A 13,753-nucleotide genomic window follows, 5' to 3' on the forward strand; every position below is an offset into this window, starting at 1 on the left:
ACTTGTGATAGTGAAGGTGATCGATGTTGACCTCGGTGGGACCAGGGCGGTATCCGAGCTGGCTTGTATCAACGTGTTTGTGTTGTCTGCCCTAGTCAAGGGGGGCTTGTTGAAGCGTCGACAAGGTGAAAATATTTGTTGCGAAAGGTAGTAGTTTACAGAAAGAATGAGGGGGTCTTGTGGCTGATAGTGAGTGGGATATTCGCATACGCTGGGTAAGTAAATAATGCTCTGCGCATGAGAAGACTCAATTAGACATAACATCGCGGAATATGAGTTTAACTAGGTATAGAGCCCAGTCGGTGGTTGACTGAAGGTGGTTGTATCAGAGTAGCGTTAAAGTGATTCTCTGAATTCCCTACCAAGGTCAGGGGAAATGTCAATATCCTCCCAGTTTCCTTACCCAGTCACCACTCTCATCCCATGATCAACTTGGCCAGACTCTACAACTTTCTCTACCGCCTTCTCGAGCTTTGTTAAGCTCTGCAAATTATCTTCATCACTTGAGGGTGTGTTGGATCTAGCCTTCCTGCTTGTGTCATGAACCCTTGGGTTGTGCTTGTGAACACGTTTGCTGATGTTGTGAGTCCTGGCGATGTTCTTTTGGGTTGGCTTCACTTTCTTCACCCCCTTTGACCTCTTGTTTCCTGGTGTGGAAGCAGGTCGAGTCGAAGCCAGCTCGGAGCTGGGAGTGTGAGGGGCAATCTCAAAGGGAAGATGGGCCAGCATTGACACAGCTCCTGAGTTTCTTGACGGTTGTCCGGAGATCCTTGAGGAACTAAGCACTGGTCAGCCAGGTTTAATTCCGCGGGTCATCATCGGAGCTAGCACAGGAGACTTACATCCGATTGCTCGGGATACTCCATCCGGCGCTGGCGGACGAACAAGGCAACGGACAAGGCATAAATGGGTGGCCTGTGAGATGATGGATCAGAGACCTAACCAGCCTCTCATCTGGAAGAAGGGACACCTCCAGACGAGTGCACAGCTTGCGAGTTTTGATGCAGCGGACACAAGATGTTTTTCCAGGAACAATCTTGCAGGCCCCAGAAGACTTGCCAGACAGGGCAAAGCTCAGACAGTTGTCATATGGTTCCTCTCGATCGCCTCCAAAGTCCTCGAAGTCCGAGGAATCTTCGGTTTCTTCCGCCGAGTCCTCCATGTCGGCTTCCGAGTCTTGGAGGTAGTTGGTGCCTTCAAAGTCTTCAGAAGCGCTCGAGGAATCCTCCGAGTCGTCGATAATTGTGATGACCTCCGGCGGCTCTTTTGTCTTGGCTTTGACCATGTTCTCAGAGTGGGTTTTGCTGTAGATGCGGCTTTGCAAAAGAAGTCAGTATGAACTGGACGCTGATACACCATGAGCGCAACGTACCTGTTACGACTGGTCCCGACCATTCCATGTCCCATCATCATCATCTTCATCCTCAGATAAGGCCTCATGATTTTAGTGGATGGAGGATAATTAATGACGAGGGAAGGCTTCCTTAAGATTGAGTCGGCGAAGGTCGAGGTTTCAGCGACGGTTTTGTTACCATGGAATCTAGGACGGCGAGGAGATACTCCCGACGCAGGTGCTGGCCCCTGCATGCCACTGATGCTTTCTTGCCGAGTCACAGCTCAAGTGGAATATTGAGTAGAAGAAGTCAGAGGTTGCCATTCGTCACCGAGAGCAGATCAGCGATGGCCTGCCTTATGATGCTACTGACATGGAACCATCCCCTCCAACCTCAGGTTTCTGACTCCATGGACCCCGACCACCGACCAAGCCTTCCCAATCTCAACTCCATCAACCCTGTCTCTGCCTCTCAGAGCTTGCCCTTCAACATTCTGCGCTTGTAGAGCAAGCGCGGGATATCCACGCGGAGGCTGAGAACTCGTATCATCATCTTCTCAATGCGCTTCGACAGTTCGCTCGAGGGAATGCCGGCATTCCTCAGCTCAAGGACCTTCTTGAGTTGGTCCCGGATGATGCGACGCATCTTGATCTCGATTTTCAGGAATGGGTCGGTCATATTGGCAAGGAATATCGCGATAGAGAGTAGATTGACAATGGACGTTCCGGCTTTGGGAATATTGGTTAGTTTGCTGTTCAGATAGCAACACACGGAGTCTGCAGAGTGGGCTTACAGGATGGTTCCGATGGCGATTGTATTCGTGTCAAGGTCTTGGTTTCTTGGGGAAGTGAGTGGTTGTTTCTGGGAAACGAGTTTGTGGATGGAGGAAGGGTGGAGGAAGGAAAAAGAGACAAAGATGGTAGCCGTGTCGCCCCAAGGCAGAAGAGATACATACCACTGCGTTGTTCCTTCCGCGACGTCAGAGTCAAGCTCTAGGTTCCGGAAGGAAGGGACTCTGCAGCAGACGAGGAGAAACGGAAAATATCTAAATGTACATATGTTGTCCGAGACCCCGAAATGCGTCTATTAAAATCCTACAAAAATTCCCCTCCAGTGAAATAAAACACACAAGAAAGCCAGCTCTAATCAATCCATGCGCTTCTTGCCCTCCTCGGCATTGACATAACGAGCTGTGCTCAACCCACGCTCGTGCCTGGCCACCAGCGGACCCAGGATACGATCCTTGCGCACGCGGCTGATCGTCTCGTGGTAGCCCTCGGTGGCCCACGGCCGCGGGTTCAGCTTGGGCCAGTTGACCTGGAAGCAGTTTGGTCAGTGAGGGTTCTTCATGCATGGGAATGAAAAGGACACGTACATAGAGCATCCCGTGGGTAAGGATAAAATGCAGGCACCACAGGGAGACAATAGTCCAAAAACCGATGAAGAGGCGAAGCGGCCAGACGGCCGAGTCGGGAAGCCTCGGGGAATACATGGCAAAGAGGATGAAGAAGATGCCAAAGGCAAGAATGTAGGGGACACTCTGGATCCAAACGGGCCTGCGGTCGGCGAAGAGGTAGCCCGCACCAATTCCGCCGGCCGGAGGCTGATAAGCACCAAGGAACAGATCAAACGCGTCCTGGCGCGGACCATCCAAGAAGTTGTTGCGCCAGTAGCGGGTGACGGAGACGCGGACGTCCTGAAGCGCACCGCCCTTGGTGCGCTTGCCCAGGCGGGTCAGGTCTGTCTTCATGGCACCCGTGCCGGCGTAGCCGCGGGCGACCTCGTCGGCGTTGTCGGCCCACAGATTGCGGAACAGCTCCTCAAAAGCCGGGTCCTCATCCGCGAAGCGGGCGCCGCGGGCGAGCAGGCCCAAGTCAGTGAGCATGCGGTCGAGGGTCCAACGGCCGAGCATGCTCTGCACCACGTTGGTGCGGTCCAAGCAGTCCATGCAATTCGTGCGGACCACGCCGGATTGCAGGCTGCGCACCTCGAGGCGGCCGTCGACGCGGGCGGCGCCAGGCGCATCAGCCGCCCGGAAGTACTGCTGGGCGATCAAGGCGTCGTGCAGCCGGTCGACGAGCAGCTGCGCACGGTGCATCTTGAGGCCCTTGGTCTCCGCGTGGAAGTCGAAGTATACGTAGTGAAGACGGTCAAGGGGCTTCCCCGAGCTGGCGGACTCGATGGTGTGAAACTTCTCGGCGGTGAGGCTGTCGCCCTGGATGCGTTCGCGCGGGCTGGACACCAGATGCTCGACAACCTGCTCGTAGGTTTGCTTCACACGAGCCTCGCGGCCTTTTTGGTTGACCAGGTTGACCAGGTAGTTGTCGCCATACAGGCGGATCTGCTCTTCGAAGTGAGCGCGGGCGGCAGGCAGGGCGGCCTCCACCGCTCGGATCTGGAGGCGCGGCGTGTACTTGAGGGTGTTGATCTCGGCCCAGTAGGCAGGGACGCTGCCACGGGTCTGGACGTACGACATGATCTGCATGTCGCCGCCGCTAGGGCCGCGGGTAGCGCCGGGGCCGCCAGCAAACCCGCCCAGCCCCGAGGCCGAGTCATTGAGAATCAGGACCTGTTCCGTCTCGTTGTAGTTGGCTGGGTGCCCCTCGTCGTCCAGGCCGCGCGTGAAGTAGCGGGTGCCAGCGCGGTGGCGCGAGCGGCGGGTGATGAGAGCCAGGGTAAGGGGTGTGCCTTTGAAGGTGGTGGGGCGGATCTCGAGCACACCCGAAATGACGGGCAGGATATAGGGGTCGATGCCAACTTGGGGTGCTGGCTGGCCGCGGGCACCGCGGTTCCGGAAGTCGATGAGGTCCGACACAACAAAGCGGTTCCAGAAGAAACGGTCGTCGGCGCGGCGCCACAGGGGGGCAGAGACATCTTGCTGGGCCTGGCGTTGGAAGCTGTTGGTCACGTCGACGGCGTAAGAGAAGAACATGGGGGTCGTGGCGAGCAACGTGCGCAACAAGGCGAGCAGGCGGTCCTCATCTGGATCGTGCACCTGTCGTTCGCGGAGGGGAAGGAAGTCGGTGGCGGCTACGCGGTACACCTGGTGGCCTTGGAGACGGCCTACGGGTTGGGCCTTGGTGATGACGATGATGTATTTGTCTGGGCGTGTGTTAGCTACCCCGGAGGGTTTAAGGGGGTACGGTACTGGACGGGCGCCGCTTACCAAGCCGCAGGCGAATAATTCCCAGAATACCGGCGATGCTCGACACGCGAGACACTCGCTTGCCGGCGAGCAAGGTGGCATCGCTCAAGCGTAGGTCGCCCGTGGGACGCTCGACAAGGAGAGCGGGCGCATCGGGGGTTGAGGGCGACGAGAAGATGTAGGCGTCGGACGCCGCCTGGACGTTGATGTCGCGGAACGGAAGGGCCATGGCGGGTCCCGGCCGATGTAGACCAGCGTTGACTCGGGGTCAACGGGTACGGAGCGGAGGTTGTTGCGAGAGAAGGCTGTTTGCTGGTTGGGTTGGGAGGCTGGAAGTTGAGGATTGTCAAGTTCCAGCTTGTCCGTTGTCTTTGAATTGCTTACAGCCACATCCCTGTACCTTACAGGGCCCAATACGACCACATGTCACAGATGTCGTAATGTCGTCAAACATCAAACGGAAGGCTTGGCATCTTGGCAATTCCCATCCCTGGCATCACAGGAATGAGGGAGAAGCCGCGGCCGGGCCCACTGTCAGCAGGCCAGGCACGCCATCACGTGGATCCATGCACGGGCCAATCTGCTTGTGCCGTCCGCTGTTGCCCGCTGTTATCGGCAGGCCTGACGTGTGCCTGCGCGGCGACCACTGACAGCCAGTGCAGCAGCAGAGCCGGTCCCGTCCAGCCGTCCTGCAGTCCGCAACACTCCCGCCGGCCTTTCTTCACTGCCACTCAACTGACGAATCCAACATCGGCCCCCGTGCTCAATAGTTCAACGACCAACCCACCACGCCCGACTGTTGCTTTCCGCCCTGAGAGCACGATCGACCGCGAGTCCTCGTGCTTTGTTTAGGAACGTCCCCTCTTTCATCGGATTGCGCCGAGCGACCTTGAACCCGTCTTGCTCCTGTCGCTGGGGACGCATCTCGACACCCCTCCCATCAGCCCAGCACTCCACACCACACCACAACTGCCCATCCACACATATCCCGACACATCGTCATGGCGACCCGAGGACCTCCCGGCAATCGCGGCTTGAGCAACCGCTTTGCCCAGTTCAAGTTGGTGCTGCTTGGTAAGATGACGATCCGCGTCAGTTCGGCAGGGCGCCTGCTAATCCAGGACAGGTGAATCGGCTGTCGGCAAGAGCTCTATCGTCCTGCGGTTCGTCAAGGTAGGATGCAATATTCCTCGCGACGTTCCGAACTTGGCTGACCATCCAGGACCAATTCGACTCGTACCGGGAATCCACTATCGGCGCGGCTTTCTTGACACAGACCATCTCCCTCGATGAAAACACGACCGTCAAATTCGAGATTTGGGATACGGCCGGCCAGGAGCGGTACAAGTCGCTGGCCCCCATGTACTATCGCAATGCCAACTGCGCCGTTGTCGTTTATGATATCACTCAGGCTGTAAGTTGTCGTCCAGTATGATGATCCCTTACGGACCCCGCTGACTTTCGCAGTCATCCCTGGATAAGGCCAAGTCGTGGGTCAAGGAACTGCAGCGGCAGGCTAACGAGAACATCATCATCGCGTTGGCCGGAAACAAGCTGGACTTGGTGACGGAGCAGCCCGACAAGCGCGCTGTGCCGACTGCAGAGGCCGAGGCTTATGCCCGCGAGGCTGGCCTGCTCTTCTTCGAAACGTCGGCCAAGACGGCCGAGAATGTCCAGGAGTTGTTCACTGCTATTGCTCGGAAGCTGCCGCTCGACCAGGCCGGCCCACGGCATTCTCGCCCGGGTCAGCGGCCAGGCGTCAGCCTCGCACCCGAGGGTGCCAACACGCAGGCCGGCGGGCCCTGCGCGTGCTGAGGAGGAAGGGAGGAGGAGGAAGAGCGAGGAGGAGCAAGGAGAGACGGGGGTTTGTGGTGGGCGGGAAGGGCATTCTGTTGGGCGGATTCTCCTGGTTATGATGCGTCTAATTACCTTTTTTTTTTTTTTCTACTACGAGTTATGTTTGTTTTGCACGACTTGGGCAGCGCCGCCGGGGGCTGCCTCGGTGTACAGTACCTACCTCCTAGGCATAGACACAGCTGCAACGCGGTAATCTAATGACGATTTGCACTGTGTGGTTTGGCGTCTCGGAGTCACATCGTTATTACTTAGGAGGACTCAGAGGTTGTTGACGTCCAGCGTCGGGATGTGCTGCCAGCCCTGTGCCGCGTATCGTATCTTACGCATTTTCTGTAAGTTACGGAATCCCGGGCACACATCTCGATCGCCAAGACGCGGGCTTCCTTGGTGGGACCCCTTCCATTCCTGTTCCTGCCGGGCCCGCAGCTCCAGCTCTCTCCGGGACTTTGCCGAGCTCTTTTTTGTGCTTCCGCATCTCACCACCACCATTCCCTCCCCTCAATCGCCGCCGTACCGCACCCGCCATGCTGCGGACATCGCTGCGATCAGTGAGGGCGGTGGCCGCCGGCCGCCAATGGCAGGTTGCGCGGCGCCCCGTGCTGTCGGCCCAGGTACGAGACCCCCGGACTTGTGAGAAATGCAAAGACTGCGACAATGCCCGACGTCACAGGCTAACCAGCTAATTCCTTCATGTCCACCCTCTCTAGAGATTCTACGCCGCCGACACCAAACCCGAAGAACCCAAGACTCCCCCGACCGTTGCCGCTCCCTCTACCGTCGCCACGAATAAGAGTGCCTCTCCTCCCCCACCTCCGACGACCCCTCCTCGCCGCAAGAAGGGCTTCTTCCGCCGCCTGCGCAACTACATCTTGACCATCACCTTCCTCGGTGCCCTGGCCTTCGGCGGCGGCGTGTGGTACTCGCGTATCAACGACAACTTCCACGACTTCTTCACCGAGTACGTGCCATACGGCGAGCAGGCCGTCCTGTACCTCGAAGAGCTCGACTTCAAGAAGCGTTTCCCCGACGCCGCAGGCCGCGCCACCGGCCGCCGTATCGACGGAGAACAGGTCACGATTCCTGCCCAGAGTGGCGCATCATGGCGCGTGGCCGATGGCAGCGAGATCTCGGGCCGCCAGTCCAGCTCCGTGCAGAAGACTGCCGCCGCCAAGGTTGCTGCCCAGCCTAAGGAAGTTCCGGCTGTCACCGAGGCCAAGAAGGAGACGGCCAAGCTCCCCGCCACGGAGTCCAAGGTCGAGGAGAAGAAGAAGCCGAGCAGCTCGAAGAAGGCTGATAAGAAGAAGCCCGCCGAGAAGGCGGAGCCCAAGCCCGTCGAACCCGAGAAGGCCGTGGTTGTCGAGAAGCAGGCGGAGAAGCCCGCCGAAACCGCTGTCGTCCCGGCTGCCGCCGCCGCTGCCACCCCCGCCTGGAGGCCCCCGGAGGTCGACGAGCCGTCCCGGTGGCCGCCGGCCTCGCCAATCGACCCGCTCGCTGTCCCTGATGCGGCCGATCCCGTCGTGCAGGATCTCGTGCGCATGGTCAACGATATCGTCACTGTTATCAACCACGACGGTGCCAGCGAGAAGTACGGCGCGGCGATCGGCAAGGCCAAGGCAGAGATCTCGCGCGTCGGGAGCAAGATCCGCGAGATCAAAGAGGAGGCTGAGCGCGAGGCGGCGCGGCAGGTGCGGCAGCGTGTCGACGAGTTCGACAAGGCCGCCAATGAGCTCGTGTCGCGCCTCGAGAGCGCCCTGGCCGCGCAGGAGCAGGCGTTCCGCAAGGAGTTCGAGGCCGAGCTGGAGCGGCTGCGTCTTAGCTACGAGAATAAGACGAAGCTTGTCCAGGAGCGTGAGAGGCGCCTCGCTGAGGAGCGGCTCGGCAACCAGCTGCTCGAGCAGGCCGTGCAGCTTCAGCGCCAGTTTGCCCGTGATATTCAGAAGCACGTCGAGGAGGAGCGAGAAGCGCGCCTTGGTCGCCTGCGGGAGCTGGCCGCTACCGTCGAGGGCCTTGAGCGCCTGACGGCCGGCTGGGGTGAGGTTGTTGACGCCAACCTGCGTGCTCAGCAGCTCCACGTGGCTGTTGAGGCCGTGCGTGCCAGCCTGGAGGATGCTCGCCACCCGCGGCCCTTCGTGCGCGAGCTTGTTGCCCTCAAGGAGATTGCCGCCCACGACCCAGTTGTTGACGCTGCTATCGCCTCCATCCCTCCTTCGGCTTACCAGCGCGGCGTCTCGACCCCGGCAGAGCTGATTGATCGCTTCCGCCGTGTCGCCGCTGAGGTCCGCAAGGCCTCGCTTCTTCCCGACGATGCCGGCGTTGCCAGCCACGCCTCCAGCTACGTCCTCAGCAAGGTGTTGTTCCGCAAGCAGGGGCTCGCTGCCGGCGACGATGTTGAGAGCATCCTGACTCGCACCCAGACTCTGCTTGAGGAGGGCGATCTGGACAATGCTGCCCGTGAGATGAATACCTTGACGGGCTGGGCCAAGACGCTGAGCCGCGACTGGTTGGCTGAGGTGCGCCGCGTCCTGGAGGTGCGGCAGGCGTTGGAGGTGAGTTATTTTCTTTCATTTCTCGAGTACCTATCATGTTCTGAATATCTACTAACTCCGGACAGGTTATTCAAACAGAGGCGAGGCTTCAGAGTTTGAGGCTGGAGCAGTAGTTAAAAGGGGGTAGTGTATGTGTAGACATAGAATTGGATGTATCAAGGTACTTGGTAGTTAGAGGTCTCGGTTGAGGTGGTCCCGTCGCTTGTCGCACACAGTCCCACAATTATTTCATTATGTCTCGGAATCCATTCTTGTCCAGCCCGAGGTGTAACTCTACAATTCTCTGTGTTGTGAGCAACAACATCAATCGCCGGCTTACGTACCACTGATTCCCTGCTGCTGCGACAGCAATTGGGTCTTCGGCACTTTGAGTGTCGATATGCTGATGCGTATTGGCAAAGCCAACCTCCTCCGCCCTCATTCCGCTCAACCCACTCTCATCCTGAACACCAACCTCAAGCTCATCCCCACCTTCACCCGTTCCATCCACACCTCATCATCCCACACCATGTCTGACCAACCCAACTCCTACGCCTCCGCCCTGGAGCGGCTTGCCCAGCTCCAGTCCAACAAGGCCGTCACCTCCCTCTTCGGCCGCCCCGCATCTACCTCTTCCCCTCCCGTCGACCTTAACTCCCTCGCCATCCCGGAAATGCTCGACTGGCTGCGCCGCGCGGGCTACACCCCCGAGGACCTTGCCACGTCGGGTCTGCGCTGTGTGCACGTCGCAGGGACCAAGGGCAAGGGCAGTGTGAGCACGTTTATCGCCTCGATTCTGCATCACCATCTTTCCTCCACCTCTGCCTCTTCCGAGGCCGCCCCGAGTCGTCGCCGCCGGGTCGGGCTGTACACCTCCCCGCACGTCCTCTCGGTGCGCGAGCGCATCGTCGTCGACGGCCTCCCCCTCCCGCGCGACAAGTTTGCGCGGTACGTGCACGAGGTCTGGGCCCGTCTGACGGACGCCGCGCGGCAGGAGGCGGCTCGGCAGAACCTCACTAACGTCAGCGACGCCGAGCTCGACGGGCCGGCGACCAAGCCCTTCTACTTCCGCTTTTTGACGCTGGTCGCGGCGCACGCGTTCGCGCGCGAGGGCGTCACGGACGCGGTGGTCGAGTGCGGTATCGGCGGGGAGTACGACGCCACGAGCGCGTGGCTTTTCGCGCCGGAGCTGGTGACGGCGGGCGTGGTGACGCAGTTGGGGATTGATCATGTCGCGATGCTGGGTGGGACGGTGGAGGAGATTGCCTGGCACAAGGCGGGCGTGTGGAAGGCGGGGAGGAAGGGGTTGACGGTGCGTCAGCCGACGGAGGAGGCGACGGAGGTGTTGCGGCAGAGAGGGAGGGAGAAAGGTGTGGAGGAGATCGTGGTGGTGGAGGATGAGGTGGTGGAGAGGTGGGAGGGCGTGGAGGGCGCGAGGTTGCAGGGCCCGTTTCAGAAGAAGAATATGGCTCTTGCGGTAGCGGCGGCGAGGGAGCATTTGTTGAGGACGGGGGTGGTGTTGGAGGGGAGGTTTGGGACGAATGAGTGGACGCTGGCAGACTTGCCGGAGACGTTCCTTCGGGGGCTAAGAGAGGCAAGTTTACCGGGACGGAGCCAAGTGGTTGTGGATGAGAGGGGCATTGAGTGGCATATTGATGGGGCGCATACGGATGACAGCCTGCGTGGAGTGGGACAATGGTTCGCAAGTCAGGCAGGCAGCGGTGATGAGGCGGTTCGCGTGCTGGTGTTCAACCAGCAGGACAGGAAGCCTGGGCCGCTGTTGGAGGCTCTGGTCGGATCTGGGCTGACTTTCCATCATGCGGTGTTTACGAGGAACGATGAGACCTCAGCCGGCGGTGACCTGGGGGTCCAGGAGGCGTTGGCAGAAAAGATGCGCGAGCTGAACCCGGAAGCCGCAACGGCGGTCTATGACGCCGTGCAGCTGGCTGTTGACCATGTCCGGCACGTCGCTGAGCAGGCGGAGAAGGACAACAAGCCATGCGAGGTCTTGGTCACAGGAAGCTTCCACCTGGCGGGCCCGGTGCTCAAGGCGCTCGGTCAGAGTGACGAACCTTAGCTTTATTATGTAGCTTCGGGTCATTCCATGTCTAACTAAACGTAATGAAAGCCGCCGTTGAAGCCAGCCCTAGTTTGCCCATGATGAACTCTAGCTAGTGTACACGACATTGCATATGTCTAGATAACCCAGGTTTTCACTCCGCCGCCCCCATTCACAAAGCATCGGCTCCCTCCAGGATACCCAAGGCACCTCCCACGAGGTGCAGACTTCCCGTAATGAGCGCTTGTACCTTCTCCTCGGAAGCCAGACTCCGCGCCGTGTCGATGGCCTCTTCGATGCTAGGAATCAGCCGGATGTCGGCGGCTGGATCAAGCTCCTTCCACTTCTCTGCGAAGGCGCGTTGCATGGTCATCTTCTCGATATCCTCCGGGTTATGTTGGCGGTTGACAAAGTCTGGGGATCCAAGTCAGCCAGGCCGAGTAAATAAACAATGAAGCAAAACGAAACGACCTACCCCTCTTGTATCCCGTTCTTGCGTATGTGACGTTCGTGCAGAAGATGACATGCTTGAACCCAACACCAGATGGATCCCCCTGTTTGACCGTGTTGCAGAGCGCGTCCAGAAACCCAACCGCCTCCGAGCGACCTTGCTGGTTGAAGATGAGGACGCGCGGTCCTGGCCGCTTGGCCGCCTCACCCACAAACCAGCGCGCCGCCATGCGAAGGCTGTCTGCGGTGTGAGCGCCGTCGACGTGCCAAACGACTTTGTCCTCCTCCTTGACCTCGCATCGGCCGCGCCACACCACCTGCTCGAGGCCCTCAACGAACTCGCGCGGCAACGGCCCTGCTGGGTCGAGCTTGAAGGATGGGTCTAGCGCTGTCAATGCCTTTTCTGCCAGGGCGATTGCGAGACTGGCGTTCCTCTTCTGGAAAGTTGCGTCTGGTCGGATGCCCACGCCGGAAAGTCGCGGGTCGACCGGCAGCACGGTCAGGTCGACACCCTTTTCAGTCGCGCGACGAGCGAGGACCTCGGCCGCTTCGGGAACTTGTTCGATGGTGAAGGCAGGGCAGCCGGGCTTCATGATGCCGGCTTTGTGCCAAGCGATCTTGTCCACCGTATCTCCCAGAACGTAGACGTGGTCGATGCCAAGGGTAGAGATTCCGGCAGCGGCTGGACGCTCGATGACGTTGGTGGCATCGTACTCGCCGCCGATGCCGGTTTCGTATACGGCAGCATCGACGCCTTCCGAGAGGAAGACGTGGAAGCTCATGAGGGTGAGGAATCGGGCATAGATGGGCTTGGAGCCGGCAGGAGCATCGTCGGACGCGACCTCGGGGTTGGCCTCGAGACGGTCCCAGACATCGAAGAAGTACCGGGCGAAAGCCTCTTCAGATAACGGGTCCGAGTTGATCCGGATGCGCTCGCGGACGGCGATCAGGTGGGGTGACGTGAACAGGCCGACTTTGTGTGGCGGGCCACCTTCGCTGCGATACCGAGAGAGAATAGAATCGACAAAGGCGCAGGTGCTGCCCTTCCCCTTGGTGCCCGCGACATGAACGATATGTAGTCGGTCGAGGTCGCTCGGGGTATAGCCGATGCGCCTCAGGTAGCCCCGCATCTCACGGACGGAGGTGGCATCAGGACGGATACCGGCCTTGCGGCGAGCCTCGATGACGGCATATGGGGTCTGGAGTGAGTTGAGAGCGTCGATGGCGTCCTGGTTGGGGATGTTGGTGAGGCTAGATTCTTTTCTGAAGAAGAGGGAATGCTTGATCTCACATTGTAAGTGCGGGCGGCGGCGGCGGCGGCCATGGTGGCCATGGTGCGCCGACACACGCCGAGGCTCAGAGTCGGGCTCAGGCTCAGTACGGCGCGCGTCAGTGGGCGTGGGACGATGGTTGCCCACCGCGCATGATGCATCGGAGGAGCGGGTTCGGATGTTGGAGTGCGCGATATCAAGGCGATCCGGATATCACTTCACTTGGTCAATTCTTCCGGGTTTCATCGGGTTTAGCGACGACGTCACTGGGTCGGGCTTGGCATCGGAGGGTAGGGCCGCTAAAACAGGCCTGAGTGTTTATTGATTTCTCTCACTTACACAGTAGATCTAGTACTAACGTCGGGCTTGCTTGCGGCCGCTATCGGGTACCTACTGGAAGGTTGCATTTCATAAACGTACAGATATAAATAACCATGAAAGAAAGTCTAGAAGCAATGAGTAGAAAGTGACAGTGAAGTCATCTCCCTGCCCCGCAAGACAAAGGAGACTGAGGGAGAGCTCAGTTTCACAACGTCAAGAGGTAGTTAGCCATTACTTACCAGACTCAGGTCCTGGCAATGTATTCTATCAATGTTAATCATACCAGAAACCTCCATCGAGCATCCGGATTTATAATTCCAATACTCTTCGTCATTTTCCGGCTGCATTCAATCTTTCGCCGCGTGTGCCATGGCGGGAAAAGAGACCGGTGAGACCTCCCATCGACACATCCTACCAACATTGCCGTTCCTGTGGTATCCTTGGCCTTGAAAACAGCTCAATCCAGCCATGAACGGAAGGTAACTTCAACAATTCAACCTGTTGTCCAAGCTGCACCTCCCTTCCGCCAAGACAGCATGTTCCCCTCTCACGGGAAATTCCGCGCCCGCCAGCACTTAGCCTCTCCTTCCAAGCTCGACAAAAACACACAAACACATGGCAAGGTGGCCGAGCGGTCCAAGGCGCCAGGTTCAGGCCCACCTGAATTGGCTCATTGAGCATTCCTGGTCTCAGAAATGGGGCGTGAGTTCGAATCTCACCCTTGTCATTTTTGCAAGCTTTTTTGACTTTTCATTTTTTTTTCTTCCCCCAGGTCAATTGCGGGTTGCGGG

General features: G+C 58.8%; 7 protein-coding genes and 1 non-coding gene across 8 annotated transcripts; 4 read left to right on the forward strand and 4 right to left on the reverse strand.

Annotated features, from left to right (window-relative positions):
- Positions 1-706: 706 nt before the first annotated feature.
- On the reverse strand, positions 707-1,440 carry VTJ04DRAFT_1858 (uncharacterized protein; the record flags this gene model as incomplete). The annotated part of the gene is made up of 4 exons (XM_069359591.1): positions 707-778; positions 843-915; positions 969-1,316; positions 1,373-1,440. The coding sequence occupies 4 exons, from the start codon at positions 1,438-1,440 to the stop codon at positions 707-709; spliced, it is 561 nt and encodes a 186-aa protein (XP_069224466.1).
- Positions 1,441-1,805: 365 nt separating this feature from the next.
- VTJ04DRAFT_1859 (uncharacterized protein) lies at positions 1,806-2,287 on the reverse strand (the record flags this gene model as incomplete). The annotated part of the gene is made up of 2 exons (XM_069359592.1): positions 1,806-2,062; positions 2,128-2,287. 2 exons carry the CDS (start codon positions 2,285-2,287, stop codon positions 1,806-1,808), a joined length of 417 nt encoding a protein of 138 aa, XP_069224467.1.
- A 193-nt stretch (positions 2,288-2,480) lies between these two features.
- VTJ04DRAFT_1860 (uncharacterized protein) lies at positions 2,481-4,708 on the reverse strand (the record flags this gene model as incomplete). Its single annotated transcript, XM_069359594.1, has 3 exons — positions 2,481-2,651; positions 2,710-4,436; positions 4,501-4,708. 3 exons carry the CDS (start codon positions 4,706-4,708, stop codon positions 2,481-2,483), a joined length of 2,106 nt encoding a protein of 701 aa, XP_069224468.1.
- A 772-nt stretch (positions 4,709-5,480) lies between these two features.
- Positions 5,481-6,294, forward strand: VTJ04DRAFT_1861 (uncharacterized protein; the record flags this gene model as incomplete). The annotated part of the gene is made up of 4 exons (XM_069359595.1): positions 5,481-5,553; positions 5,606-5,652; positions 5,702-5,893; positions 5,947-6,294. The coding sequence occupies 4 exons, from the start codon at positions 5,481-5,483 to the stop codon at positions 6,292-6,294; spliced, it is 660 nt and encodes a 219-aa protein (XP_069224469.1).
- A 566-nt stretch (positions 6,295-6,860) lies between these two features.
- Positions 6,861-8,995, forward strand: VTJ04DRAFT_1862 (uncharacterized protein; the record flags this gene model as incomplete). The annotated part of the gene is made up of 3 exons (XM_069359596.1): positions 6,861-6,947; positions 7,044-8,882; positions 8,948-8,995. 3 exons carry the CDS (start codon positions 6,861-6,863, stop codon positions 8,993-8,995), a joined length of 1,974 nt encoding a protein of 657 aa, XP_069224470.1.
- Positions 8,996-9,261: 266 nt separating this feature from the next.
- On the forward strand, positions 9,262-10,938 carry VTJ04DRAFT_1863 (uncharacterized protein; the record flags this gene model as incomplete). The annotated part of the gene is made up of 1 exon (XM_069359597.1): positions 9,262-10,938. The coding sequence occupies one exon, from the start codon at positions 9,262-9,264 to the stop codon at positions 10,936-10,938; it is 1,677 nt and encodes a 558-aa protein (XP_069224471.1).
- Positions 10,939-11,092: 154 nt separating this feature from the next.
- On the reverse strand, positions 11,093-12,802 carry VTJ04DRAFT_1864 (uncharacterized protein; the record flags this gene model as incomplete). Its single annotated transcript, XM_069359598.1, has 3 exons — positions 11,093-11,334; positions 11,396-12,599; positions 12,662-12,802. The coding sequence occupies 3 exons, from the start codon at positions 12,800-12,802 to the stop codon at positions 11,093-11,095; spliced, it is 1,587 nt and encodes a 528-aa protein (XP_069224472.1).
- A 777-nt stretch (positions 12,803-13,579) lies between these two features.
- On the forward strand, positions 13,580-13,689 carry VTJ04DRAFT_t11. Its single transcript has one exon. It is a non-coding gene; the product is annotated as a tRNA-Leu (tRNA).
- The last annotated feature ends 64 nt before the right edge of the window (positions 13,690-13,753 follow it).

Source organism: Mycothermus thermophilus, assembly GCF_041956435.1.
Source record: "Mycothermus thermophilus strain CBS 625.91 unplaced genomic scaffold VTJ04scaffold_1, whole genome shotgun sequence".
NCBI classification, from domain to species: Eukaryota; Fungi; Ascomycota; class Sordariomycetes; order Sordariales; family Chaetomiaceae; genus Mycothermus; species Mycothermus thermophilus.